Source organism: Myodes glareolus, chromosome 8, assembly GCF_982192425.1.
Source record: "Myodes glareolus chromosome 8, mMyoGla1.1, whole genome shotgun sequence".
Taxonomy (NCBI): domain Eukaryota; kingdom Metazoa; phylum Chordata; class Mammalia; order Rodentia; family Cricetidae; genus Myodes; species Myodes glareolus.
In genome coordinates this window covers 30,655,579-30,683,535 of record NC_142033.1, presented here as the reverse complement: position 1 = coordinate 30,683,535, position 27,957 = coordinate 30,655,579, and the positions used below count along the sequence as shown (strand labels likewise).

The 27,957-nt window shown below is 44.1% G+C and overlaps 1 protein-coding gene across 8 annotated transcripts; it reads right to left on the bottom strand.

Moving 5' to 3' along the window:
• Positions 1 to 26,050, bottom strand: Aasdh (aminoadipate-semialdehyde dehydrogenase). Of its 8 annotated transcripts, none has more exons than XM_085691736.2 (16): positions 25,717 to 26,049; positions 23,416 to 23,549; positions 21,091 to 21,350; positions 20,413 to 20,533; positions 19,144 to 19,454; positions 16,828 to 17,020; positions 12,989 to 13,230; positions 12,430 to 12,563; positions 11,794 to 11,966; positions 10,300 to 10,492; positions 8,436 to 8,551; positions 6,522 to 7,311; positions 4,730 to 4,893; positions 3,244 to 3,366; positions 1,643 to 1,774; positions 1 to 487 (listed from the first exon to the last, which is right to left on the bottom strand). In XM_085691736.2, exons 3-16 carry the CDS (start codon positions 21,318 to 21,320, stop codon positions 95 to 97), a joined length of 3,315 nt encoding a protein of 1,104 aa, XP_085547862.1. In that variant the 5' UTR covers positions 21,321 to 21,350; positions 23,416 to 23,549; positions 25,717 to 26,049; the 3' UTR covers positions 1 to 94. The 8 variants fall into 8 exon arrangements, with proteins under 8 accessions (XP_085547862.1, XP_085547866.1, XP_085547865.1 ...); XM_085691740.2 differs by having other exon boundaries at positions 21,091 to 21,247; XM_085691739.2 differs by having other exon boundaries at positions 12,430 to 12,536; positions 25,717 to 26,047.
• Between the last annotated feature and the right edge of the window lie 1,907 nt (positions 26,051 to 27,957).

The following is a 27,957-nucleotide window of genomic DNA, read 5'->3' as shown; positions in this document are numbered from 1 at the left end:
TTCCTTACCCAAAATAGAATCTTTAATATAAAACCATCCACATAGCTTTACAGTATTTCCAACCATCTCACACACATACATATACCTACAAGGACTACACTTGATTATCACTACACAATAAATCCAGACAGTAAACGTAATTATTTCTGCACCCAATGATAAGCATGGATCCCCAGACCACAGGAGAAGAGAAAACTTCCCCCGGGAGTGTGTGCACACTTCGCAGCTTGCCACTCTGAGCCTCAAGGATCCACAGCTTCCCGTCGGTGGATGCAGCCGCCAGCAGGGATTCGCTGCTGCAGCTCTGGTTACTGAAAGCAAAGGGAGTTGCATACACCCTCGCGGTAGTCTCAAATTTCCACTGGAGGCGACCTTCCATGCTACAGCAGTACAGAAAGCAATCATGGGAACCAAAAAGTATTTCTCGTTCTGATGCTGGGATACACGGGGATGAGAAGACTGGTCCTCCCGCAGAGAAGCGCCACACCTTCAAAGGAGAAGAGGAGGAACGATCAGTCATCCATCCAGTGCAGCCCTTCCTGCAGCCTGCAGGGTTTCCTCATACAGACAGCAGAGGTGAGAGGGGGACAACTGGGTAACTCCAGAGACCAAAACTAATGCCGGTTTCTGGAAAGCAGCTTCATTCTCCCACTGCACTGTTCCGAAGGTACAAACAAGGACAAGCAACCTTACAACGCTGTTACAATTAATTCTGAGCTGCTTGAGAATTACTACTGATGTGCTCAGAGACACTGTGTTTACAGAAAAGAATTGTATTATGTCTTCAAAGTCTGTTATTAGCAATCTTGGACAGGGTGTGGAACTTGGCCTTTGTTCCAAAGCCAGCTCTAGAAAAAAGAGAAAGGGAGAAAAAAGTCTAACTCAAGTTTTCCAAGCAAAGTGAGACGGAAGCGGACTGAAGGAGTTTAAGTGTGAATAGTTAGAGCGCTAAACAGAAATCAGGGCATACAGGTGGTACATGACTTCATCCCAGCACTCAAGAAGCCTGAGCCAGGGGCTGGAGCGAGAGTTCAGTGGTTAAGAGCACCACCCGCTCTTCTAGAGGACCCGGGTTCAAATCCCAGCGCCCATGTGACAGCTCACAACTGTGTGTAACTCCTGTTCCAGGGGATCCACCACCCTCACACAGGCACTTGTGCAGGCAAAATACCAATGTACATAAAGTACAAATAAATAAATTTTAAAAATAAGAAAAAAAAAGAGGCCGAGGCAGGCAGTTCTAGGCCAGTCTGGTCTACACAGTGAGTTCCAGGACAGCAAGGGAGTCCCTGTATCAAAAGAAATTATTAAAAATAATAATATATACATACTATATATATACATATATACATACAATATATACATACTACGTAGTATGTATATGAGTCTGTGTATGTGTGTGTGTATAGTGGTGATAGAGAGTGAATGAGGAAGACACACCAATGTCAAACCTATACACCTAAAGACAGAGAGAGAGAGAGAGAGAGAGAGAGAGAGAGAAGAAAAGGAAGGAAAGATTCATCAAGCAAGGGCTGGGAATGTAGCTCAATAACAGAATAGTCGCTGATCACAACAAGTCCCTGGGTTCAGTCCCCGGGGCTGGGGGTGGGGTTACACACAGAACTAGATCACCTGCTCTCACCTGCTCTCCTGCATGAGTGAAGCAGAGCAAACTCCCGTCCACACAGCCGATGCAAACATACTGCTGGCAACACCGTGGGGAAGAGAAGAGCGGCTGTCCACAGCGGTGCTTCCAAACTACGCTCCCAGCAGCCTGTTGTGACCAAAGCAATTGAGAGCAATGAAGATGATTTACTAACCAAGCACCTTTACCATTTTAAGGTTGCATTTATTGATTGATTGATTTACTGTGTGCATACACATGTATGTGTGCACATGCACGTGCCACAGGGCACACGTGGAGGCTGCAGGACAGCTTGTGGGACTTGCTTCTCTCCTTCCATCATATGGGAAGGAGCCTGAACTCCAGCTGTCAGGCTTGGCAGTAAGTGCCTTTACCTGTGGAGCCACTTTACAACAAACCACAAATCTTCAAGGCTGGAGCTAAGCAGCAACAGTGACTGTCGATGACGCTGGCACGCTCACACACGCACACACATGTATGTGCACACACACGCATGCATGCGCACACACATGCACACGGAGTCAGAAAATCAGTGCTGCTTCTCAGAGCCAAGACAAAAAGTCAGCCCTGAACATAAAACAAATCCAAAACTAACACAAAGACCTAGCTTTAAGTTTTATTTTCCTAGGTTTTTCAAGACAGGGTTTCTCTGTGTAACAGCCCGACTGTCCTGAAACTCACACTATAGACCAACCTGGCCTCAAACTCAGAGATCCGCCTGCTTCCACCTCCCAGGTGCTAGGATTAATGGTATATGCCACCACTGCCTAGCTAAAATCTATCTTTAGAAAGGAAAAACAACCAGGCGGTGGTGGCACACACCTTTAATCCCAGCACTCGAGAGGCAGAGGCAAGCTTGGTCTACAAGAGCTCGTTCCAGGACAGGCTCCAAAACTACAGAGAGAAACCCTGTCTCAAAACAAAACAAAAAACAAAAAAAAGGAAAAACAATTTTAAAATTAGAAAAAAAAAAAAAAGAACAAGACCTCTCTCCTTCAATAGACAAGAAGTTTTTTTGTTGCTGTTTGTTTTTGTTTTGCTTAGTTTTTTTAGAAATGGCCTCACCATGTAGCCCAGGCCGGAATACTATGTAAACCAGGCTAGCATGGAATTCTCAGTGATTCACCTGTCTTTGCCCCCACGTGCTGGGATTAAAGTGTTCACCACGGTAAGGGACAGACAAGAAGTTCTTAATATAACTGAGAAAATCCTGTCTAACAAGGTTACAGTCTGGAGAGGACTCAGTGACGAAGTCCACATGCTATTCTTGCAGGTGACCCAGGTTTGGTTCCCAGCACCCACACTGTAGCTCGCAACCACCTGTGATTCCAGTTCCAGGGGATCCCATGCCCTCTTCAGGCACCAGACGCGTGTTACACATACAAATAAATCTTTTTAAAGGCTAAAAATAACTAAAGAAACAAATACAATAAAAACATGATACATGCTACCTTGTTTTCCCAAATAATTCCAATGATTTTAAGTGAATTCTTACTCATTAATATGTGGATTATATTTAACTGAAAAGTACTCAAACTTTTAAACGTCAAAATCAGAAATAAATATAGGAGCTAAATTAACAGTGGCTGTATGCCTACAGGATTTATAGCCAGTAAAAGCCCCCGCAGCGTAGCACAGTACAGGTGATGTGGCCTCAGGCTCAAACATGGAGAAGAGAAGAGCATCCCGCCACAGTTTAGCTTCCAGACACACTTCTTTTCCTGAAAATAAGAATTTGAATTAATTAGGTGGTGCTCATTGCTAACAAGTCCACATACAACATAGCTAAGTTCTGGTTTATGTTCCTTCTGGAGCTGCTGCGACTGAACCAGTGCCTTCCTCATGCTGCACCAAGGAGCAGGAGCAGCACCCAGAGGAATGCAGGCTGCTCTGCTCTTCTCCCCTGCCCTCCCTATTCACTCACTCAGAATCCTCCCGCCTCAGCCTCCTCAGTGCTGGGACTTGAGGCAAGGACCACCATGCCGGGTAAGATAGCACAGAGCAGCAAAGGACGTCACTGATACTGATGACTGATAACACACTACCATTTTCCCTTTTTGACTTGATTGACTGGTGTGTATGTGTGCATGCTCATGCATGTGCATGTGTGTGCCCCTCATGGATGTGCATGTGTGCATATACTCATTCTGAACACACAACTCAGTATGTTTCCTTCACTGATTTTACAAAATGTCTTAAAAATAATTTCAAAGCATTATATTCAAAATAATCTCTCTTCCTGATCTAAAAACTGTTAGAAACCAATTACTCAATCTTATGAACAACTTGGTGCATATATTGATGTTTCTGATGATTTTGCCAGGGTGGAATCAAAGATTATGAGAATTCCACAGCCACACTACTCTACATTTACTTCCTGTGCACTACTGATTACATCACTATGTGCACATAACTGAGCCTCTCGAGTGCTGGGATAATACACATGCCAGCTAGTTTGTATGGCTGGAGACATGGAGCTCAGGGCTTCGTGTATACTGGGCAAGCACTGTACCAGTGAGCTGTATCCCAGCCCTCAAACTTTCCTCCTGTGTCCTCCCGTCCACAAGCTGCTACCTCTCGGGGACGCTGACTGTCAATCACTGTAATCTCTGGGCTTCCATATCTCAGTGTCTCATTTCATTGCTCCGAGTACTGAAGTTCTGAAACATTTATGTCCTCGGCAGCTTCCTCCTGTGTGTTTATGCTCTTGTTTTTATTTTCTAGCTGGGTTTTTCTAATCACTTATATTTACTCTTTATTTCTATTTATACCAGTGAGCTTTGATTCACTGTTATTTCAAAAAAAATTGCAGCTTCCTTATAATTTTTATATAAATTTGATATTTTCATGTAATGAGAGCTTAAAATAGCTTTTTTCTGTTATGGTCATTCTGAATGCCTCATATTGCAGAAATTATTTGAAAGATAAAAATGCCTAAAGATGTTTAAATTTGACTAACCACTTCTTTCCAGACTAAATGTTATACTTGGGCTATAGTTAATGTCTGCTTCCAGACTCAAGCACGTGTTACAGCGACATGCACCTCTGTGTTTACAGTGTGGCACAGACGCAGCGAACTCTTACATAAATGTCTAGAGCGTACGCATGCTGGTCATGAGACCCAACATAAATGCGTCCTGTGGTGGGGTCCACGGCTGGCGAGCTTTTGACAGCATCTTCGGTAGTAAACGCCCAATATTTTTCTCCACTCTTACTTTTTAAAACATAAACTAATCCATCATAGCAGCCTACAGAGAAACAAAATATAAACAATGAGATTAAGATACACTGATAAAAATACTTAGTCTAAATAATGACAATTTATATTCATGATCTTCTTATATATGTCTGTTCTTGCACCTGACATAGCTCTCAGCAAACATTGAGCAGAACCTGACGAGCACAGACCTGTAAAATCCTGACTTGTGCTGGTCTGGGGACGCAGGCCCCTCACCCAGCCCTAGGCTTCAGCCCCGAGTGCTGAGTTACAGGTGGACACCTCCGCACCTAGCAGGCCCTTGTTTGTAATAGTACTGCGGGCCAACAAGACAGTCAGTAGAGACACTTGCCACCAAGCCTGACGTCAGGATACCCAGAACAACATGGGGGAAAGAGACAACCAACAAGTAGTCTCTCACCTCCCGAGCACACAGACACACTCACACCGACAGAACTGGGTTCAAATCTGCCCAGGCTGTGACTGGATACACTGTGTGTCACAGCCTCGGGTGTCTCTCCTTTTACCCGACAGTTACTCTAACAGTACAGATGCTCAGAGCTGTTGGAGAAAAGCTAGCATGAATAACAACCAATGGCCACTGCGCATTTCCTATGTATGGGGCTTTTTCTTTTGAGACCGGGTCATTAGCCCAGGCTAGCCTCAGGTATCCTAAGACCTCCTCAGTGCTGGGATTGCAGCTGTGCATCATCACACCATCTGGTTTATACCGAGACCTGGGCACACGGAATCAGACGGAGTGGATGGGATCTGAGGACAGCCATTAGCATGGCTTCAACTGCCTACACGTTACATGGTTCTGTCCACGGCCAGGTCATTGTTCTTGAGATTTAATTTCCAAGCTATTTTCTGTGTGGTCATCACTGAAGAGCTCCGTGTGCGCCTTGCGGTGTACCAATGGATGGTTGGCCTTGATGAATCCTGCCCAGAACTCTTTGAGAGTTGTCATAGGTTTAAAATACAGCCATACATTCTTAGACGTTCTTCCAGAAATGGAAACTAATTCTCTCCCCTGAGCAGGGACTGGACCTGGTGATCTATGTTTAATGAACACAATTAAGCAAAAACGATGGTCTCCAGTTGTAGAGCCTAGGTCTTTAAAAGGAACCCTGTGCTCTTGTGGCTTTCTCTTTGGGATCACCCGCTCTGAGGGAAGTCAGATGCGGTGTCGTGCAAATAAATGTTCAGACAGCTATAGAGAGAGGTTCATGTGGCAAAACCTGAATCTTTTTGGCAAAACCCAACCGAGAACAGAGGCCCTGTGCTGACAGTGCTGTCTGTGAGCCGTCTTGACAGCAAACCTGCCACTCCACATAAAGCCCTTACAGAAGCATGAGACCTTGATCATCAGCTAAGTATCTCCCAACTTCCTGACCCAGGGACACTGCAGCGGGTCAGTGGGTTTCAACGTATGTGTGCCACAGCATCATGCGCTATTACGGTTTCCGTTTCTCCATGAGAAAAGTGAGGTGGTAAATTCAACAACTTGCCAAAGTCAGAGTATAACAGTACAGAGCTAAGCTTCCATCTGGGTCTCACACTGAAAATGTATGCATGTGCGTGTGCGCGTGTGCGTGCGTGCGTGTGTGTGTGTGTGTACACAATTTAACTCTATAAACCTCAGATTCAGAAGCTTACCCACTACAATAAAGTTTCCACACTTGGACACGCATGCCGAGGATTCAATTCGGTCTCCCAGGAGCTGTTCCCACCTCGTCTTCCCAGAGTAAAGGTCGACTGCTTTCACTCTGTGGGAGTGGGAGCCGATGTACACAGTTGTGGATGACGGATCGGCAGCTGCCATCACCAGCAGAGGGGATGCATCTACGCATTTGCCTGTGTCTGACCGCCACCTCTCTCGCAACACCATCTCAGCCCCTGCCGTAGGTTTCCCCTCCTGAGAAAATGGTGGCTTTTTCAACTTCTCCTCAGGAACTGGAGGACTTAAGTCTTTTGGTACTTGAGTGTCAGTCTGTGGGATGAAATCAGGAGGACAGACTGACGGGCAGTGTCCTAACTTAGTTAAATGCCCCCAAGTGCCCAGAGACAGGAGCTGACTCCCTCTGCTGAGAGCAATCAGAGCGTTTGTCTCGCTGTCGTGGGCAAAGGGCAAGGCTGGCTCCAGCTGTGCAGGCTTGCCGCTGGCTTCCTCTGGGGCCGTGTCACTGAGTTTCCTTTTCGTGGCACAGCCCTTGCTAACTTTCAGGTCCTCCTGTGCAAACAGGGTCTGAACGATGTGGTTGTGCACCTCTAAGATAGGTCTGCTGAGAATAAGCTCCAGGAGCCCAGGCATGGATGTGCCAGTGAGTTTTTCAATCTCATTGAGGAGCCACGTGGACTTGAGGGAATCTCCGCCGCTATCTAAGAAGACTGAGTCCTCGGGAACCTTCCAAGCATCCTCGGGGTCCCCAGGGAGACTCAGAATAGACTACACACAGAGAGGGAGAAACACGATAAGAGGCCCGAACCATAGGACTGCACATGTAACAAGTGATACAGAGCTGCCAGGGCCTACAACACAGACAGCATCATAAAAATCGCTAACAATTAAGATAAGCTAAAAATTGTTTTTTCCGTTCTAATGATTATCATTATACCACCAACTCTGACACAGATTCACTCTATAATCTCTAAATATAATGCCCTTCAGAGCAGTTTTCCTACCCATAAAATAAGGACTAGGTCACAGAAACATATGCTTTACCAACTAGTCCCTAAGATCCCCATGGCTGATATTCCCTACATGGAAGAATACTGTCCACTTCATATAGTTCAAACTGCCTCACAGTGAGTGATAGCAACACAGTCCTCAGTTTTTAAGACTAACCAAATGCATCCGCTTCACAGAACCGTTCAAAAAATCTACATCTTTTTCCTGCTGTTGTTTTCAAGACAGGGTTTCTCTGTCCTGGAATTCGCTCTGTAAACCAGGTTGGCCTCGAACTCACAGAAATCCACCTGGCTCTGCTTCCCAAGTGCTGGATTAAAGGCCTGGGACACCAACGCCTGCTGAAAAATCTACATCTTATCTAAAGAAAATTTGCTGACCTATTGGGACACATTAAAAAATGCCTGAGCAGTAGCACAGAGCTACTGCACGTTTCTCAGGACTAATGACAGAGCCCAACATGCGATGGCCAGCCCACCCAGTAGAGCACGCGATGGCCAGCCCACCCGGTACAACCCACCCGGTAGAGCACGTGATGGCCAGCCCACCCGGTAGAGCACGCGATGGCCAGCCCACCCGGTAGAGCATGGTTCTAACGCGGCGAGAACACAGGCACTGCACTGCCTCTCCAGAGAAAAGTCACGTCAGTAGGCAAGGAGACACGAGCACCTTTTAAACTAGCTCCCTTTCAATGAATGTCTTTGTGAGACAGTTACTTAAACACTCTAACCTTTAGTATGTACTAACTAGACTAAGGAAGACATGCTACTTGGCATCTGGGCAGAAATAACGTTTTTAAATCATTTTTACTGGTTTACTAGGAATACTAAAATTCCCTACAAAGAATGAATTACAGAAATAAGTTTGTATTTAAGAAACTGTACCTTCCATAAATGCTGTAATTTTTCCCAAAGTTCCTCTTTTCCATGGATCTTATTCCTAGGCTCCGAGTTTATGTAGTCTAAATATATCTTGTTTAATTCAGAAACATCAATTTTTCCTTAGTATGAAGAGAAATAACAAACATTAAAATAACATTTAAACTTTAACCATGCAGCTGGGGGTATAGCCAAGCAGTGGAAGATGTGTTCAGCCCCTACATGGGCCTAGGCTTGATCTCACCCCATAAAATAAGCAAATTAATTTTGCCCCAGAGTCACTATGTTTATTAGCTACACACTCTTCACTGTAAAGCTCAGAGATCACAGAGAACAGAGAGTCAGTTCTGAAGGCCAATGCTATGAAGACAAGAGTGAAGGAGACGATCTTTATCCATGGTAAAAGGCTCAAGGCGTGGTCTCGAGTATGCGTTAGATAAAAATGCCATGGGTAAGGAACTATCAAGAATGTGTATACACACACACACACACACACACACACACACACACGATGCACATTAAAATGTGTCTGTGTGTTCTGTGTAAGTCAACACAACTCTAGGGACTTGACTGTCTCCATCGCAGCATCAAGTTATTAACCCACCAGGCTGGTGCCGCAACCATGTTTACTACCGAGACATCTCTCTAGCCTCATAGGTTTTTTGTTTGTTTGTTTTGGTTTTGGTTTGCTTTTTTTTTTAAAGCAGGATCTTATGTAGCTCAAATTGGTGTCAAGCTTGGTAATCCTCTTGCCTCAGCTTCCCCAGGGCTGGGATTACAGGTATGTGGCCCTCCCTGTGTCTGAATTTAGGAGTATATATTTTGCAGCCTGGGTTATGCAGTGAAATCAAGGCTATTCTGAAATATACATCAAGACCCTGTTGCCAAAAGGGAATATAATTTGAAGCTAAGTAGTATTAGGCAGAATTTCAGGTCTACCACTGTGATGATCCATTTTATGTGTCAACTTGAATGGTTCGTGGGATTGGCCCACTGTTTAACATTGACCAAGCACTGTTTCTGGGCACATCTATAATGAGTGTTCAGGATAAGATCAGCGTATGAACCAGGGGACTCAGTAAAGAAGACTGTCTTCCCAAACCGGCTGATCTCAGCCCAGCCCTTGGAGGACAGGACAAAATGTAGAAGGGGACGGTGTAGGAAATTCACCTTTGCTTCATCCTCACTGTTGTGCTGGGAGACGCCCTGCCTGCAGTGTTTAAACCGTTGGCTCCCCTGACTCTCAGGTCTCAAAACTCAGAACTCAGCCCCAGCTTTCTTAGGACCCCCTCCAGTTCGCAGTCACAGTGCGAGACCTTCTGAGCCACAACAGTCAGTTCCTGATAGTATTTTTATATTCCTATCTCAACTATCTCAACTTGAGTTCTGTTTCTCTTGTGACCCCTGAGAACCATTGTCTAGCTGTGATGGCTGACCTTCATGGCCATCCTGACTGGATTCAGAGTCACCTAAAAGGCTGAGGAACACCCCTGGGTGTGTCTGTGAGGACGTTCAGGAGGATGAACGAAGCAGGAAGGACCACCCCTGAATTTGGAATAAAGGAAAGGAGACAGACTGTCTTCACCCCTCTGCTTCCTGGCCTGCCCTCACATGACCGAGCTGTCGCTGCAGCTTTCCATCTGCGGCAGACAGACACGTGATGGAGCTGCGAGGACAAATCTTTCCTCCTTTAGCTTCTTCTGTCGGGTATTGTCAAGTTTGCACAAATAATTAATACTCAGCACAGTGGTCTGGGGGGAAATTGCCTACATGCAAATCAGAATACCACCAGCCCACAGGAGTCTCTCCAGGGATTACAGAGGCTGTTAGACTAATCCAGCACGGCACACCTCTGCTTTAGTCACTTTACCATGGCACGTAAATGGCAGAGCATCAATCAACACCATGTCATCTGGGAGAGCGTGAGTTGGAAGGCGTTTCCGCAGTTCTTTAAAGATGCTATCCTTTACTACATCAGCTTTGGCTACGACGAAGAGAATCAACTTTTCCTGATTATACCACGTAACTGCACAGGATTCCACCGGGGGAAGTTCTTCAGCCACCTGGAAGAGAGATTATCCTCACTTACTAATGGGGACATCTAGAAATGGGCTCCTGAATGCTGGGATTTGCTGTACTGTACTGATTTAAAATCACTTCAGCTGAATTCGCTTCCAGAAAATACCTGAGTTTTTTTTAATTGCTTGCTATTGGTATCTACAACCAACAGAGCTACCAGTACCCCCCGCCTGCAAAAATACATTCCAAAGCAAATAAACCAATGTATTTTCATAGATCTCAGAATCTATTTTGTTACCTCCTTTATGTATTTTTATGTATGTGTGCCTATGTGAGTTTTTATGCACCATGTGATGCAGGTGCTGGAGGAGGCCAGAGGGAGTCGGGTCCCCTGCAACTGGAGCTACAGAAAAAGGTTGTGAACTGTCTGATGTGGGTGCTACAAAGCAAATCTGGGTCCTCTGCAGGAACAGTAGCCACTCTAACTACTGGGCCATCTCTCCAACCCCTTATTTATTTAAAAAATAGCCATCTTGGCTGAGGGGGTGGTGTTGCATGCCTTTAATCTCAGCACTCGGGGCAGAAGCAGGAGGATCTCTGTGAGTTCAAAGCCAGCCTGGTCTACAGAGTGAGTTCCAGAACAGCCAGGACTACACAGAGAGACCCTGTCTCAGAACGCCTCCCCTCAAGAAAAAAATTTAAAAATGTCCATCTAAAGCTAGGCTTGGGGAGTCGTGCCTGTAAGCCTAACACTAGGAAGGCCGAAGCAGGAGGACTTAGAATTTTAGACTAGCCTGGGCTACATAAACAGATTCTGCCTCAAACAATCAAACAAAATATCTTCCCGATAGAAATAAGAGATACCTTGAATTATTCATGCCTTTTACTGCAATTATTCTGGGATTTTTGTTTTGTTTTATTTTGTTTTGTTTCTTTAGGTTTTTTGATACAGGGCTTCTGTATATAGTCCTGGCTGTCCCGGAACTCATTTTGTGGACCAGGTTGGCTTTTAACCCAGAGATTTACCTGCCTCTGCCTCCTGAGTGCTGGAACTCAAGGTGTGCACCACCGCCACCTGGCACTGATTCTTTCTTAAAAAAACAAACAAACAAACAAAAAAAAACTAGGATCCTGTTATATAGCTCAGCCTGGTCTTGAGTCCATAATCCTCAGCCTCAGCCTCCTGATGTTTCAGGCATGCATCACCACACCCTCTCCATATCTTTTATTGTAATTAATTATGAATATAAACATGTGAGCTTTAGAGGACCTGGCATAGAAGTCTGGTGGTAGCTGCCTCCACTGCCTAATACGTTAAGAGACACTTAATACTAAATGGCTCTACCTGTTGTACAAGCTCAATGTTGAGACGTTTGCCGTGGCGCTTGATCTGGCTGTCCTGTCTCCCCAGGAAAAACATCTCTCCATCTTTCACAGTCACAAAGTCTCCCGTGGCCCGCATGGTGCCAGCAGGCACTGCCGTTTCACCATCCAGAAAACACACTCTGTTTTCCCCACCTTTCAAGACACAAACTCCAATGTCACAAAATCCATGGAAAATTGACTTAACAACATCAAAATCAAAGTACCTCTAAAATTCAGTAACTAAGACTCAAACCTTGACTATATTAAAATGAGGAGACTTTTAAATGCCACCAATGCTACCTGGGCACAATAACTTTAGGAAGTTAACAAAAGGACAAGATCAAACTTATTTCTAAAAATATATATGATTTTAAAAATATCCTTAGAATACTGCTAGGCAGTTTTGTCTACAAATGCTAACACTTCAAATCACATTTCTAGATTATTAGAAGTGGCATGTGAAACCATCCGGGTAAACACAAAATACCCTGTGATAATGAAAAGACAAAAACTGATCACGGAAACGTGGGCTCTACATAAAAAAAAAATCATGAAATGAACATAAGAACCATCTGATTTTTCTTTCTGAAAAATCAACCAACAAATATAAACCAACCTAAAAATACCTGGCCGGTGCCCTCATGAACTGGGGAGCCGTTTGTGTCCCTGACTTCGACCACCGTTCCGAGGAGAGGTGACCCCAGCGGCACAGGAGATTCGTGTCTGCGGAAAAACACAGCCCAGGGCAGGCTTAAAACTGACATGTGGGCACACTTCTCAGTGTCTCAAAAGCACACTACAGCAAACAAAGACAAAAGCAGTTTATGGTGCAATGCAAAGACCACCTGAGAAAATGGTTTGGTGCAACGGTGCCATGTGTTACCAATTCAGTCACAAAAGGGTCTGGTAGGATCTTGTTACCAGTTATAAGAAAGATTTTGGATTCTTAACTTGAAATAGTGTCTTAAATATTATCACTACAGCGCCTGACAAACCCTGTCAGTAGGGATAGGAGCACAGCTCCTTGGTGGAGGGTGGGCTTAGCATGCAAGGACTATTACCTTCAACAGCATCAAGTTCAGCTGCCACCCCTAACAAAACTCATAAGCCCCAGGGCTAATGCTAAGATCTCGGGAGAAGACTCCTCCCTCAATTGAGTGTGACGAAAGCCTTACTTCACAGGAGAATTAAGGACCTCCTCGGGGATCTTGTAGAAAGTCGACCAACTGGACACCTCTGTGATACCATAAATGTTAAATATTTGTGTCTTATTGCCTTCCTCTCTCCAGCTTTTGAGAACAGCCAGTGAGGGGAAGGCTTCCCCACCGAGGGCCAGCACTCTCAGAGAAGTGTGCGCTGACAGGACCGTGGACTTGATGAGCTCACATCCAAATCTTCTCAGCAATGTTGGCGTTGCCTGGAAACACAATAAAATCATTCAGTTTCCTCCTTCCGTACGTAAACACTGTAGTAATTACTTCGGACTTTGTATTTGGAACCTATGAGAACACTAAGACTGTATTTTTATTTTTTTAAAGATGTATTATTATTTCGGTCCATGTTTGTATGTGTGTGCCTGCAGAAGCCAGAAGGGTCATTGGATACCTATGGCTGGAATTAGAGGCATTGTCAACCACTAGACACACGTACCAGGGACTGAATTCTGGACCTCTGAGAAAGCAAGGAATACTCCTAACCACTGAGACATCTCTCTAGCTCTAAGGCTATAATTTTCAGTTGGTAAGCCCTATTTATAAAACCCTAAATAAATATTTCCCATCTCATCCATTTTATTGTATATAGAAACAGTTTATTCTTTTTTATTATCAAGTGGTACTCCACTGTATAAATTAGGACTTTTTTCCATTTCCATATAAAGTCTAGGGTCAACTTGTAAATTTCTATCAAACATTTCCTGGGATTTGGTAGAATAGTGCATTTAATATAATTTACAGACTGAGTGAGAACTCCACTGTTGACAATGCTTAGACTTCTAATGAATGTGAGATGCCTGTCTATGTAGGTGCCTCTCTAATTTCCATCAATGATGCTAGAGTTTTCAGAGGACAAATCTTGCTATTCTTTTTCCCTCCATCCCCCCACAACCGTGTCTTGCTATTCTTTAAATTTATTCCTATTTTGTTATTTTTGATGCTTTTGTAAAGAAATATTTTCTTAATTTTGCTTTAGGCATTTCCTTAATAGAAATATATATAGAAATACATATGACTATATGCTTACATTTACACATTTAAGTTTTTATATCGACTGTGTTATCTTTCAGGTTTGCTTAATGTTTATTAATACTAATGTCTTCCTCTCTCTGCCTTTCCCATTTCTGCAGACACATGATCATGCTATCTACACACAAAATTTTTCCTCTGCCTTCTCCTTTTTCTTTTCTCCCTCTTCTTTCTCCTACTCTTCCTTTCCTTCCCTTTGTCCTCACTGCACTGGTGAGACTCACCAGCAGAGCTCCCTCTTCTTAATGAAGAGAAGAGAGTGCCAGGCAGTGGTTGCGCACATCTGTAATCCCAGCACTCAGCAGACAGATCTCTGTGAGTTCAAGGCCAGCTTGGTTTACAGAATGAGTAATTTCAGGACAGCCAGGAATACATGGAGAAACACTGTCTTGAAAAACAAAAAATAAAATAAAATAAAATAAAATAAAATAAAATAAAAGGAAGTTTGGCAAAACCACAGACCTACCAGAGAGCTGAGATTTAAGGTAGGCACCATCACACACGGCTCTCTTCAATTCTTCTTTAAGATTTATTTCTATGTGTATATGTTTGTGACTATGTGTGCATATGTCACACATAGTGTTCACAGAGGCCACAAAAGGGTTCAGAGTCCCTAGAGCCAGAATTCCGTGAGCCATGGACATGGGGGCGCCCTCTGGAGACACAGCAAGCACACTCAGCCACAGAACCACCTCTCCAGCCCCATCGCTTCAATATTTTTTTCTTTCATTTTTTAACTTTTGTTATAGGATCACACTATATAATCTTGGCTGGCCTCGAACTCACAGAAATCCACTTGCCTCTACCTCCTGAGTGCTGGGATTAAAGGCGTGTTGCTGGCACACCCACTACTAGTATCTTTCACCATTTATAATATCTTAAAATTAAAAACAAAACAAAACAAAAAAAGAGGGCAGTGGTGGTACACACTTTTAATCCCAGCACCCAGGAGGCAGAGGCAGGTGGATCTCTGTGAATTCAAGGCCAGCCTGGTCTATAGAGCAAGTTCCAGGGCAGCCAGAGCTGTTACCTAGAGAAACCCTGTCTCTAAAAACAAAACAAAAAAACAAAAGGATTATCTTATCTCTATGAATGTTTTTTGCTTTCATGCATATGTGGGTACCTGAGGATGTAAGAAGGCACCAGATCCCCTAGATCTCGGGGTCTGAAGTGATGGATGGTTGTGAGCACCATGTGGGTGCTGAAGTCCTCTGGAAGAGCAACAAATGCTCTTATACTCTGAGCGATCACTCCAGCCCCATCTCTCTGAACCACTTACAATGTAATATCTCACAACCTGTGTTCTACACACTGTTTTATAACTTTTGTGAGTGCTTCCTCTCTATGCATATGTGTGCACCACATGTGTGCACCATGTGTGCATAGGCTGGTGTTCTCAGAGGTCAGAAGATGGTGTCAGATCCTCTAGAACTGGAGTTACAATTATGAACCACCGTGTGAGTGACAGAAGTTGAACCTGTCCTCTCCAAGGACAGCGTCTGAATTCACAGTAGGTGTGACTTCATGCACAAAATCCATGCAAGCCCAGGCCAGACCAAGTCCCAGCATGGAGAGAGGAGTTGGGCACAATGTCCCACCCTTAACCAAGGAGCTACCAGCAACTGTCAGTTTTCTCTTAAGAGTGTAGCCCTGGTATGTTGACCATTTGTCAGTGAAAGGCCATACATCCAAGAATATTTTGGCTGCACAAATTAGCCTTTTGGTGGTTTAAATAAAAATGGTCCCCATAGGCTCATAGGAAGTGGTACTATTAGGGACTGCGGCCTTGCTGGAATAGATATGGCTTTGTTGGAGGAAGTGTGTCATCTGGGGTGGGCTTTGAGGTTTCAGATACTCAAACAAGGCTCATTTTCTCACTCTCTTCCAGCTGCCTGCTGATCCAGATGCAGCACTCTCAGCTCCTTCTCCAGCACCATGTCTGCCTAAGTGCCACCATGACAGTAATGGACTAAACCTTTGAACTGTAAGCCAGCCCCAATTAAAAGTTTCCTTATAAGAGTTGCTGTTATCATGGTGTCTCTTCATAGCAATAGGAACAAACACTGCCAGGCTCCTTTGTTGTTTATTTAGGATTTTTGTGTGTGTGTTGGGGGGGGGGTTGTTTGTTTGGTTTTGGTTTTCGGAGACAGGGTTTCTTCATGTAGCCCTGGCTGTCCTGGAACACACTTTGTAAACCAGGCTGGCCTCAAACTCACAGAGATCTGCCTGCCTCTGCCTTCTGAGTGCTGGGATTAAAGGTGTGCACTAGTACGGCCCGGCATCTTTAGTTCGTTTTAAATACAGGATTCTAGGTAGCTCAGGCTAGCCTTGAACTCACTATGTAGCAGAGGTTGGTCTTGAGCTCCTTATAGGAAGACTCTACCTCCCAAGTATTGAGATTCCAGGCAGGTGCTAACACACCTGGTTCTTAGCTCATCTGTAATGGTGCAATTAATATACTAGCATTTGGTAGGAAACACAATATGTTTAAATGTTGTGAGAGAAGATACCCCAACAGTACACCATAGTCAAAGTCAAGTTCCTCCAGTTGTACTACAGGCGAATGCACAGTAAATGATTCTCTAGGCATGATTAACTGAACTCTCTTTCATTTTACAATAAACATGTGCCGTCACAAGGTGGTACCTTTGATGAGCTAAGTGCACATCATTAATCCACTGGGAAGAACTATGGAAACATAAAGGATTCTCTAAGACACATAGCATTAGAAGAATGCAGATGAAAACTTTTCTGTTGCTACTGACACATACCTGTAGAGCGGTCACTCTGTGGCGGGAAAAGAGAACATCCGCTAACTTGGCAGGGAACACTTTGACATAAGTCGGCACAATAAGCAGACAGGCTCCACTGGACAGAGAAACAAATATTTCCACAACAGATGGATCGAAGGTCAGAGGCGAAGCCAGAAACAAAACATCTTCTTGGGTGATGTCAAAAAGCATCCTAGGGACAGACCAGAGCATAGCTGTCATAAGGAATGCCCAAGCCTGGGTAAGTACAGACCCTAAAGAGCCATTAAGTAGGGGCTGGAGACACAGCTGGGTGGTCAAACGCACGTCCTGCTCTTGCAAAGGACCCAGGTTCAGGTCCCAGCACCCACATGGTATTTCACCACCATCCGAAACTCTTGTTCCAGGGAATTCACACCTTCTCCTGACATCCATGAACACTAGGCACACACAAGGTACACTGACATGAATGCAAGGAAAACATTCATATGCATAAAATAAAAACAGATAGATCTAAACAAAGAAGGAGGGGAATCAGTTTTCAAGGAGAACACATTTTCTGGACGCTTCAGACTTTGTTCCTCAGATTAACTAAAATGGTGTAGCTGCTGCTGGAAAGCCCCTTTACAGAAGGCAGGACGGAAAGCCCTTTAGGGGGTGATAGCGCATGCCTACATTCCCAGCACTTGGGAGCAGAGAAGGGTGGGTCTCTATGAGTTTGAGGCCAGTCAGAGGTACATAGTGAGGCCCTGTCTCAAAAAAAATTTTAAAAATAAATAAATAGAAGAAAGTCCTTAAAATAATACCATTTCCCCTCTTCTACCAGACAGACTTTCTGATATGTCAATTGAGACAGAGTGAACTATAACCCCTAGAATTCTCTTTCCACTATGGTTTCATTTTTGTTTTGTTCTTATTTTTGTTGTTTTGTTTTTCTTTTGCTTAAAGAGACATTCTGGCTGGCCCTGGTACTCACTATGTAGCCCAGACTGGTCTCAAACTCACAGCAATCCTCCTCTTTCAGCCTTCCAATAATAGCTAGGATTACAGATGCGAATCACCAGTTGTACAGGTTCCCCTTTAAGGGGGAGGCTAGAGAACAGGAGGATGGCAGCTGCCAGTTAGTAAAGGTTCACCCTCCTGTCGGTTATTCTGCTGAACGTTCCGCCCACAATCAGCTGAGTGTTATCAATCCTAATGGCTGAATTTCTCCTTAGTGAAAACCAAACCGGGCTGGAGAGACAGCTTCACGGATCAGAGCATACTAGCGCTCCAGCACCTACTGAGAGGTCAGGCAGTTCGGTCTAGGAAACTCCAGCTCGAGAAGTCTCTGGCCTCTGCAGGCACATACCATACCCACAAGTATATACAGACATGTACGCAAATTAAAAACAAATTAAAATAGTTTCTAACAAAAAGCAGCAGCAGCTGTTGAGTCTACAGTTAATTTCCCACCCCACCTGACTGTGGACCGTCTCACGCCTGTGGGGTTCCAGCCTGCTACTGACTCTCTCCTAGCTGCGTACTCTGTGGCCTCCACACTTCCTAAGCCACACTGTGTGAGCCAGTTCCTCAAAATAATTCATTCTTATATTCTGGTTTCCTTTCAGTAGACTCCTCCTTCTGTTTGATTTATTTTTCATTTTTATTTGTGAAGACATTGTGTGTGTGCATTGCAAATGCACAAACGTGTGAGGGAAGGATGCTAGCGGCCAGAAAATACGAGCTGGAGTTAGAGGCATTTGTGGGATGCCCAGCTTGTTTCATGGGTCCCGGGATCTTAACTCCAATCACACACACACACACACACACACACACACACACACACACACACACACATTCTGTGATTGGCCCGTTAACAACTACATACCTTGTCTGCAGAAGACTAAATATATACATCAAATCAACCAGGGCAGATCCAACTGATCAGTTATTTAGGATTATCCACTTAGATCAAGATTTAAATTTATTTTTCTTTTTAAAAATACAAGATTTTGTTTGTTTGGTCTTTTGTTTTTCAAAACAGGGTTTCTCTGTCTGACAGCCCTGGCTTTCCTGGAACTCACTCTGTAGATCAGGCTGGCCTCGGACTCACAGAGATCCACCTGCCTCTGCCTCCCGAATGCTAGGATAAAAGGTGTGGGCTATCACTGCTCGGCTAAAATGAAAGATTTTTACTTTGTGCTGTTTTCCTGACACAGAGCCTCGCTCCACAGCACAGACTGGCCTCAAACCTGTAATCAGCTTCTGCCTCTCAAATGCTGAGACCACTGGCGAGTCCCGCCACAGCCAACTTAAAGCACAAATTCTAAGAGGGATTCAAAGGACAGGACTCACCGAAAGTGCTGGACATTTGGTAGTATGCAAGCGTGAGGCACTCTGACAATCTTCGGTGTCCCTGTGGTCCCCGAGGTGTGTAGAACATAAGCCAAGCAATGCTCCTGTCGCATGTCCACGTGTGCCTTCCCTTCGATGTTGCTCTCAGATCTCACGCTGGTTTCTCTATCATCCACCTCGTACGTCTCTTTTCCATCACCGAGCGCCGACACCTCACCATGTCCCCAGTGAAGTCTGAAGAGCACCAGGTCCTTATGTTCCACTGACACTGTGTCATAGTTCAAAACTGCTTCATGTGAAGATCTGAATTTCTGTAAGAGAAAACATTTACAAACATTAACATATATAAAAAGGCTTCTTTTAGATAGAGATGGCTCAGTGCTTAAGAGCACTGGCTGTTCTTCCAGAGATCCTGAGTTCAATTCCCAGCAACCACATGGTGGCTCACAGCCCTCTGTAATTAGCTTCTGGCCTGCAGCGTACATGCAGGTAGAATACTTTGTATATAATAAATAGATAAAGGCTTCTTTTATAGAAATGTAAAAGACCCATTTCCTAATTGAACATGGCTTAACCAGGATGCATCTGGAAACAAGGAGAAATAAGACATACCTAAGAGTTAAGTGTCCTTACTTTCAAAGTCACCTTCAAAGCAGAGGAATATACAAGCACGCAACTGTAAAGCAATGAGGTGAAGACGATAACAACACATGACTGAGGTGGTAGTGGAGAAGCAGAATTTAACTCCACACAACGGGTCAGAGATTTCAGAGGCAATATTTGTATTCTCCAAATGAGAAGATGGTAGTTCAGACAATGACCAGTATAGAGCCACATGATCTGAGAAAGCCGGGTGTCATACCGAAAAGGTGCTAGTGGTCTCTAGTTTGTGGAAGGCAGCAATGCTCTCAACCATCTTATGTTGTACAGGAAACTTCCCACAGCACACACTCAACCAGAACAGTGACATCACTGGACCTGGGAAATGCTGCCAGAGTTGATGGGTTAAGAAGTTAAAACAGAGGAGAGAACCTTGTTTTCTTTTTTGGTTTTCTGAGACAGGGTTTCTCTGTGTAGCCTTGGCTGTCCTGGAACTAGCTTGGTAGACTAGGCTGGCCTCAAAGTCACAGGTTGAGAGAACTCTTTAAGCTGAAAATATTCTCTCTCTCTCTCTCTCTCTCTCTCTCTCTCTCTCTCTCTCACTTTCTCTCTTCGTCTCTCTCCTTCCCACTTCACACCCCTCCAAAACACTTAAACACCAAGACTTACATTAGCCTGCTTTTTTTCAACGAGAACATACTTCAGATGACATTTCTTCATAAAGTGAGCTGATAACGACGGTGGTGAGTCTGGATCCATAGGTGCATAAGCCGCCGGGACCTGAAGGATCCTGAAGGGCAAGTGCAAGGTTAGCAAGATGGACAAAGTCCTCCTGTGAGCTCTTCGATGTCCCTGTTTTAATATCCATTCGAATTTCACTAATTTTTGGGTCATGACTCAGTGTAAATAGTTATTTTCTCTTGAGCCCAGTGAATATCTGAAGCTCTCAACACTTAATGTACAGAAATACAACATTTCCAAAAACTTGACAAGGACTACAGTGGTCTCAGTGCTTTTCTGTGAGCTAACAATAGTTATATAATGCTTCAGCTGTTTTCTTTTGACGACAAATGTGGTCTTTATTGCAGATATTGAAATATTCTAGTAGTAAAAACTTTTAGTCTCTTCTTAATAAGCACAAACTAAATGATTAAAATGATTAAATGCTTAAAATAATTTAATTAAAAATAATATTAGCATAAATGTGGACTTTAACTTCTTTAGAAAATTGATAAACTAATGCAAAAAAATTCAACAGTAAATAGAAACGTAGCTTACAATGAGTGCTATGCATTAAAAATTATAAACTAGCTTAGAGTGATATCAGTTTATCCTAGATATAATTACCCTAAAATCCAGGAGGGTACGCTTATCCCAGGTTGACAGTAGAGCCCAATTTCCCGAATTCCTCCAAAATCACAGTGTGTTAGCAGGAAATCACGTAATTCGGAAGCCTCGCTCAGCACTGTCTTGTAGGTGTGACACACTGGGGGTCGGCTGCTGCCTGCGTCAAAGCACACAGCTGTTCTGTTCAAGTGCACGGAGGCTGCACGGAGCACCAGCGCCTGAAGAGTCATTTTACTGAGGTTTGTCTAAACACCAGGAATCTACACAGAGAGGAATGTCAGAAGTCAGGGGAGTTTTAGGGAGCAAAGAAGAAACACGTCTCTGAGTAAAAATGACCGAATTGGCTGGGTATCTACGTCAGTAACAGACCGCTTGCCAGTGTGGCCCCGAGTTCTGTCATCAGCAAGGCGAAAGAACCGACTGAAAGGAAGTGCCCAAATGAAAGCTATGTCTCTGTCGAAGATTCGGCAGGGCAAGGCGGACCAACTGATGAAATGAGTCTGCAGACTCAAACTGTCTTAGGATATCCTGACAGCAGGTTTATTGCCCACCTGTGTTGTGAAACACTTGTACACTGTGTGAAGGTGTGCTGCGGTGGTTGGTGTAAAAAAAGCTGAACAGCCAATAGCTAGGCAGGAGGTATAGGCAAGATTTCCTGGGAGAGAGACGAAGAGGAAGAGAATCTAGGCACAGGAGCTGCCACGAGACACAGGGAAACAGGAGGTGCAAGATGGGAGAGGTAACACCGTGCCATAGGACACAGACTAATATAAATGGGTTAATTAAAGTTATAAGAGCTAGTGAGGAATATGCTTAAGCTATAGGCCGAGCTTTCATAATTAATAAGTCTCCTTGTCATTTTTTGTGAGCTGGCGGTCCAAAGAAAACCTGTGTACACAGCTGTGTACCGACATCCTCAGTGTCTGTCAGCTGAAGACAGCCTAGCTTCCACCAAGCCCACAGCTGTGAATGTCATCTCAGGACACCCCACACTTAGAATGGGATGTTTCTAGATTTGCTGTAATCCACCTATCTAATTCCCACCAACGGATTTTGAAAAATGCCTTGTTTTTTTTTTTTTTATTTTCCTCTGTCTTTCAGTTATATAACCTCATAGAACTACTTCCACACCCGGGACACAATTTTTAGGGTAACCTAATCTGTGTTCCTGGAACCTGACCTCTCATTTTTGGCTCATAATAAATTATCTCTTATTATCCTTAGGGTAAGGGCAGTATTTTGTGTTACTAAAACAAACAAAAAGCTGTATCAAAGATTCATAACTGATGCTCTAGACTTACAAAATACCTACGGCAACTTTGTGGAAAACACTGACAGAAAAAATTAATTTGATGGTTGAATCAACATTGGATCAGAACTTAAACATGTGGGAATGATGTGACACATACATAATAGAATTAAACAGGTAGAAATGTAGATTTATAGCCAAATGGTGGTGGTGGCGCATGTCTTTAATCCCAGCACTTGGAGCTAGAGGCAGGTGGATCTCTGAGTTCAAGGATAGCCTGGACTACAGAGTGAGTTCTAGGACAGGTTCCAAAACTACAGAGAAACCCTCAAAAAAAAAAAAGGGGGGGGGGCTGGAGAGATGGCTCAGTGGTTAAGAGCATTGCTTGCTCTTCCAAAGGTCCTGCGTTCAATTTCCAGTAACCACATAGTGGCTCACAACCATCTGTAATGAGGCCTGGTGCCCTCTTCTGAATACTGTATACATAATAAACAAATTTTAAAAAAATTTATTCCTCAATTGACCACATGTAAAAAGCTATACACTTTAAAAATAACCAATAAAGAGGTTGGAGAGGTGTTCAAACACACTAGTTGCCAAAGGGCTGGGGTTCAATTCCCGGCATTATCTGATACTTTATCAACTTTCTAACTCTTGTTTCTAGGGATCCTATTAGCTCTTCTGAACCCTGAAATAAATATGGTGCACCAAATGCATGCAACTAAACATTCATGAGTAGAAAATAAAAATAAATACGATATCTTGTAGATTTCCTTTATGTATATGAATTTTTTGTCTGTATGCATGTTGGAACCTCTGGAACTGGGTTTGTAGATGGTTGTGACACACCGTGTGGGTGCTGGAAATTGAACTCAGATCCGCTTCAAAAGCAACAATTTCTCTTAACTACTCTCTAGGCCAAAGTAAATAAATCTTTTAATTTTTATTTAAAATATAAATAACCAATACAACTAAATTTAAAGTAGATCACTTAATTTTTTTACTTTCCTCCAGTTTTTATTATACATTAACATAAGGTGGTCAAGTTCCTATATGGTGACTTTAAAATAACTTACATAGGACTGGAGAGATGGCTCAGAGGTTAAGCGCACCCACTGGTTCTTCCTGAGTCCTGAGTTCAATTCACAGCAACCACATGGCGGCTCGCAACCATCTATGATGAGGTCTGGTGCCCTCTTCTGGACTGCGCCTGCATACATGTGGGGAGAACACTGCGTACATAAGTAAATGTTTAAACAGATAACTTATTTAAGTATGTTTTTAAACTCCTGTAAGAATCAAAGGCTCTAAAACAGTGCTTATCATTGATCATGTTCTAAAGACCTTTCAAAACCACAGGAAACAAACTCTTCAACGTGTAATTCGTGTAATTTTGGAAGTGGCTAATAGATTCCTTTAAATTTAGGTCCTAAATACAGTATTAGGAGTTAATAGTGGTGCATGACCCTAATCCTAGCAGAGGATCCCAAGCACAGGTGGAGCTCTGTGAGTGAGGCCAGCCTGGTCTATAGAAAGAGTTCCTGAACAGCCAGGGATACATACATAGTAAGCTCCAGGATAGCCTGGGCTACACAGAGAGATCCTGTCTCAAACAAAACAAACAGAAACATGCTACAGAGCAATGCTAACAAAAATATTGCAGCTGATAGTTTCCATCAAGGCAAGCGGGACTTTTGAAAACCTATGAACATAGATCAGAGAAAACAAGATTTATCAAATGTCATATTTAACTATTCCAGTTAATTGCCAGCTCATACTCAAGTGATTTACTTACTGATGCAAAATAGAATGAATTTTGAATTGTGCCATCTAATTAACATCAAATTGGTTAAAGAAAAGGGCTTCTTAAACTCATAAAATTGAAAATGTCCAAAAGGATGCCAAAAAAATTGAAATGTGGTTACTAAGTATCAATTTAAAAATACAAGATATTTTTAATACTTGTGGTATTTCTTTTTAATACACACTTCTGGAAGTACTAACATTTGTGGTACACCAAAGATGATTTTCCGCAGATACACAATGGGCATTATACAAATTCTACAGAGCACGGTATGCACTACAGGTACGCAGAGTGAGTTTACTGGAATGTAAGGCTAGTGTAGTAGCGGGCCTCCTGCTAGTATTGCCTGCATGTTGACAGGAACCAGCCAAATAAACTTCCTTAAATACTCAATGTATACTTATTTTTACAAAACTCTCCTCTGGACCTGGAAATATACCTCAGAGGACCCAGGTTCAATACCAGCAACCACAGGGTAGCTCAGGAATACATAGTTCTGGGCATTCGACACTCTGAAGAAACCCGGTATGAAGGTGGTGCACTTACACACGTAAGGTAAAACACTCCTACATACAATAAAATTTTTAAAAAATTTGTCTAAAAGTTGCTTTTCTTCCAGAAAGCAAACACGTGTATAACTGTTAATTTCTCACAAGAAAATATAATCTAGTAACATACTTCACAAAGGTGGCATAACGGGACTATAAACTAAGTTCTTAAAAAGAGAAAAGTGTCTTTTTTATATCAAACTACAAAACTCACCACAGGATATCTATACAATCAGTAAGGAGTTTTTCTACTTTGAATTTACAAGTTCCCAGTGGCAAAATTCAGTCTTGTCTAGGTTTTTGTTCCAGTCATTGAATTTATGTATATATTTTTCTCTCCAATAACATCATTTATTCCATGCTCAGACATACTTGGGCCAACTAGATGGCTCAGTGAATAAAGGAACTTGCCTGAGTTCGATTCCTGGTATCCACATGTGGCTACCACATGATGGGAGGAAAGAACCAACTTTCCTCATAATCCTGTGACTTCCTCAAGCATGCTGTCCCCCAATCCCCTTCCAAATAATTTTAAATAAATAAGAAGAAAAAAAAAGCAAGTCAACTATGACTTTTTAAAAGGGGTCTTTAAGGAACAACAAAAGGATCTAACAACCAGATTTTGTGTTACACTATCGCTCTTAAACGGCTTGCCGTTTTACAACTTTTGTAAATGATGGGCTCTACCTATAAATACTGTTGAATTATCCATCTGCGCCTTGATATACATCACGCAGCCACCTTTAGCTACAATGCACTCGGGGCTTCCAAGTCTTTCATTGGCTCTCGGGACCACGCTGGAGGGCGGCGAGGTAGGTGCAAGGCACGTCCCTGAAGGGCACCGGGTGGAGGCGGGTGACCCAGGACGCCACACAACAGGGATCAGCTAGCCAGACCCATAGGTTCCAGGCCAGGCCAGGCAGGCTGCCGAAGTCGGGAGGACTCAAGCGGAAGCAGCCAGCCTTCTCGGCGCCCCTCCATCTCCCACCCCTAAATTCTGTGTCTCCCGCAAGCTCCCACCCCACCTTTTCACGACATCGCGTGGACTACATTTTCCAGCGAGCAGCAGACGCCCAGCAGCCACAAAACTACCTCCCCAACGGGCCTCAAGCGTCAATCTTCCAGCGCCCGTGACGTCAACGACAGCGTCGGGGGCGTGGCCACCGCTGACGGGGCTCCACCCAGATTTGCCGCGTGGTCCTGAAGGGCCTGATACCGAGTTAGCGGAGTCGGGTTTTGCAGGTAAAGTCCTGTCACGCCCTCCAGGTAGCAGACCTGTACGTCTGTGTGCGCCTGCGTGCGTCTATGTGCATCTTGTTTGTGCACGTGCGGGCGGATTCCCTGGAGCTAGAGTCGCAGGTGGTTGTGAGCCACCACGTGGGTGCCGGAACCGGAAGGGCCCTCTGGAAGAGCAGTGCGCGTTCCTCACAGCCTGTCCATCTCCAACACAGTTGAAATGTGAGCAGCAGTCTCCTCTTCCCTAAATCGGGGGTAAAATTAGTCCAAAAGACTGAAGTAAAGAAACCACCCCCAAATACGAGAGTGACTGGCCTTACCTCCTCCACATTTTCTGAGAGCACATACTCAAGCTTAGTGGGACTGTCACTGCAGTGAAGCCCTCAAGGGAAGCCACCATCGGATGAAACTCAAAACTATGGCATCTGCAGCTGTTCACAACACTTCACTATCGGGGAAACCCAAGCCCGTCCGAGATGAACAGCGCTCCCTAAACCATACTTTTTATATGCGTGTTTCCAAGGCGACAATTATTAAATCAATCTTAAGGGTTACAAGTGGTTACTGTGCCCCAGCAGAGAGGAAAGGAGCGGGAATTTTGTTCCTGTGTCCGGATGGGAGGTGGGAGCAGCCGAGCATCCATCACAGTGCCTGAAAAGGGATAGGGGTTGTGTCCTTGCCTGCAGAGGACGGAAGCTGTTATACCCAACCCTGCAAGAAATGCCCATTTGGAAACCGCCTTTTTCTTGTGTACTACGAACATCTCCAGACACCCTGCTAGTGTTTTGTTTAGTTAGCTTTCCGTTGCTGTGATAAAACATCATAACCAAAGCAACTTGGGGAACCAAGCACTAAGCACTCCAGCACTAAGAGAAGTCAGCACAGGAACCCAAGGCCAAAACCTGGGGGTAGGACCTGAAGCAGACTGTCAGGAATGCTGGTTACTGGCTTGTCCCATCTCCACCATACACCCTATGACTTACTCAGTCTGCTTTCTTTTCTCGTCTCTCACCCCTCTCCCCCCAGACAGGGTTTCTCTGTGTAACTTTGGAGCCTGCCCGGGAACTCGCTCTGTAGACCAGGCTGGCCCTGAACTCAGAGATCCACCTGCCTCTGCCTCCCTAGTGCTGGGGATTAAAGGTCTGCCTCCAACGCCTGGGCCTTTCTTTTCTTTCTTTGTATCTTAATTATTTTATTATTTCACATGTATGGATGTTTGGCCTGTTTGTGAACCATATGCTTGTCTGTTGCCTGAGGCCAGAGGAGGGTTGTGTTGTCAGATCAAGAACTGGTGTTAAGGCTGGGCAGTGGTGGTGCATGCCTTTGATCCCAGCACTTGGAAGGCAGAGGTTGGTGGATCTCTGAGTTTGAGGCCAGCCTGGTCTACAAGACAGCTAGAGCTGTTACACAGAGAAACCCTGTCTCGGAAAAAAAAAAAACAATAAAATAATAATAATAATAACTGGAGTTACAGACAATTTTGAGTCACCCTGTGGGTGTGGAGAATTAAACCTGGGTCCTCTGAAAGAGCAGGCAGTGCTCTTAACCACTGGACGTCTCTCCAGCCCCCAGGCTATTTTCTTAAGCAACCCAGGCCCAGCGATGCTATTGCTCACAGTGGGCTGGACCCTACCAACATGAAGGAAACATTGTCTCCACTGAGAGTCCCTCTTTCCACATGACCCTAGCTTGTGTCAGGCTGACAAAGTGGCCAGCACACCCGTCTTTGTGCTCTATAGATCTAAAGAAATAACACCATCTTTTAACTGCTCAGTGAGAGACCCTCACCCCTTATTTTCAAAGGGACAAGAATTTCCTAGCAAAATGTTTTAAAACTAGAAACACAGATTAGCAGCGCGTTCCTTCCCCTCCCACCTGGGAGATTCCAAGCACAAGGTCACTTAGCCAGTCACCAGGTGATAACAAGTAAAACAAGGAAGCAAGCTGACTTAATCAGGATAGGAGGGGGCAGAAGGCCTTGCACCCGTGTCAAAAGCCACTTCAAAGAGTCTCTTTGTAGATTGCACCTT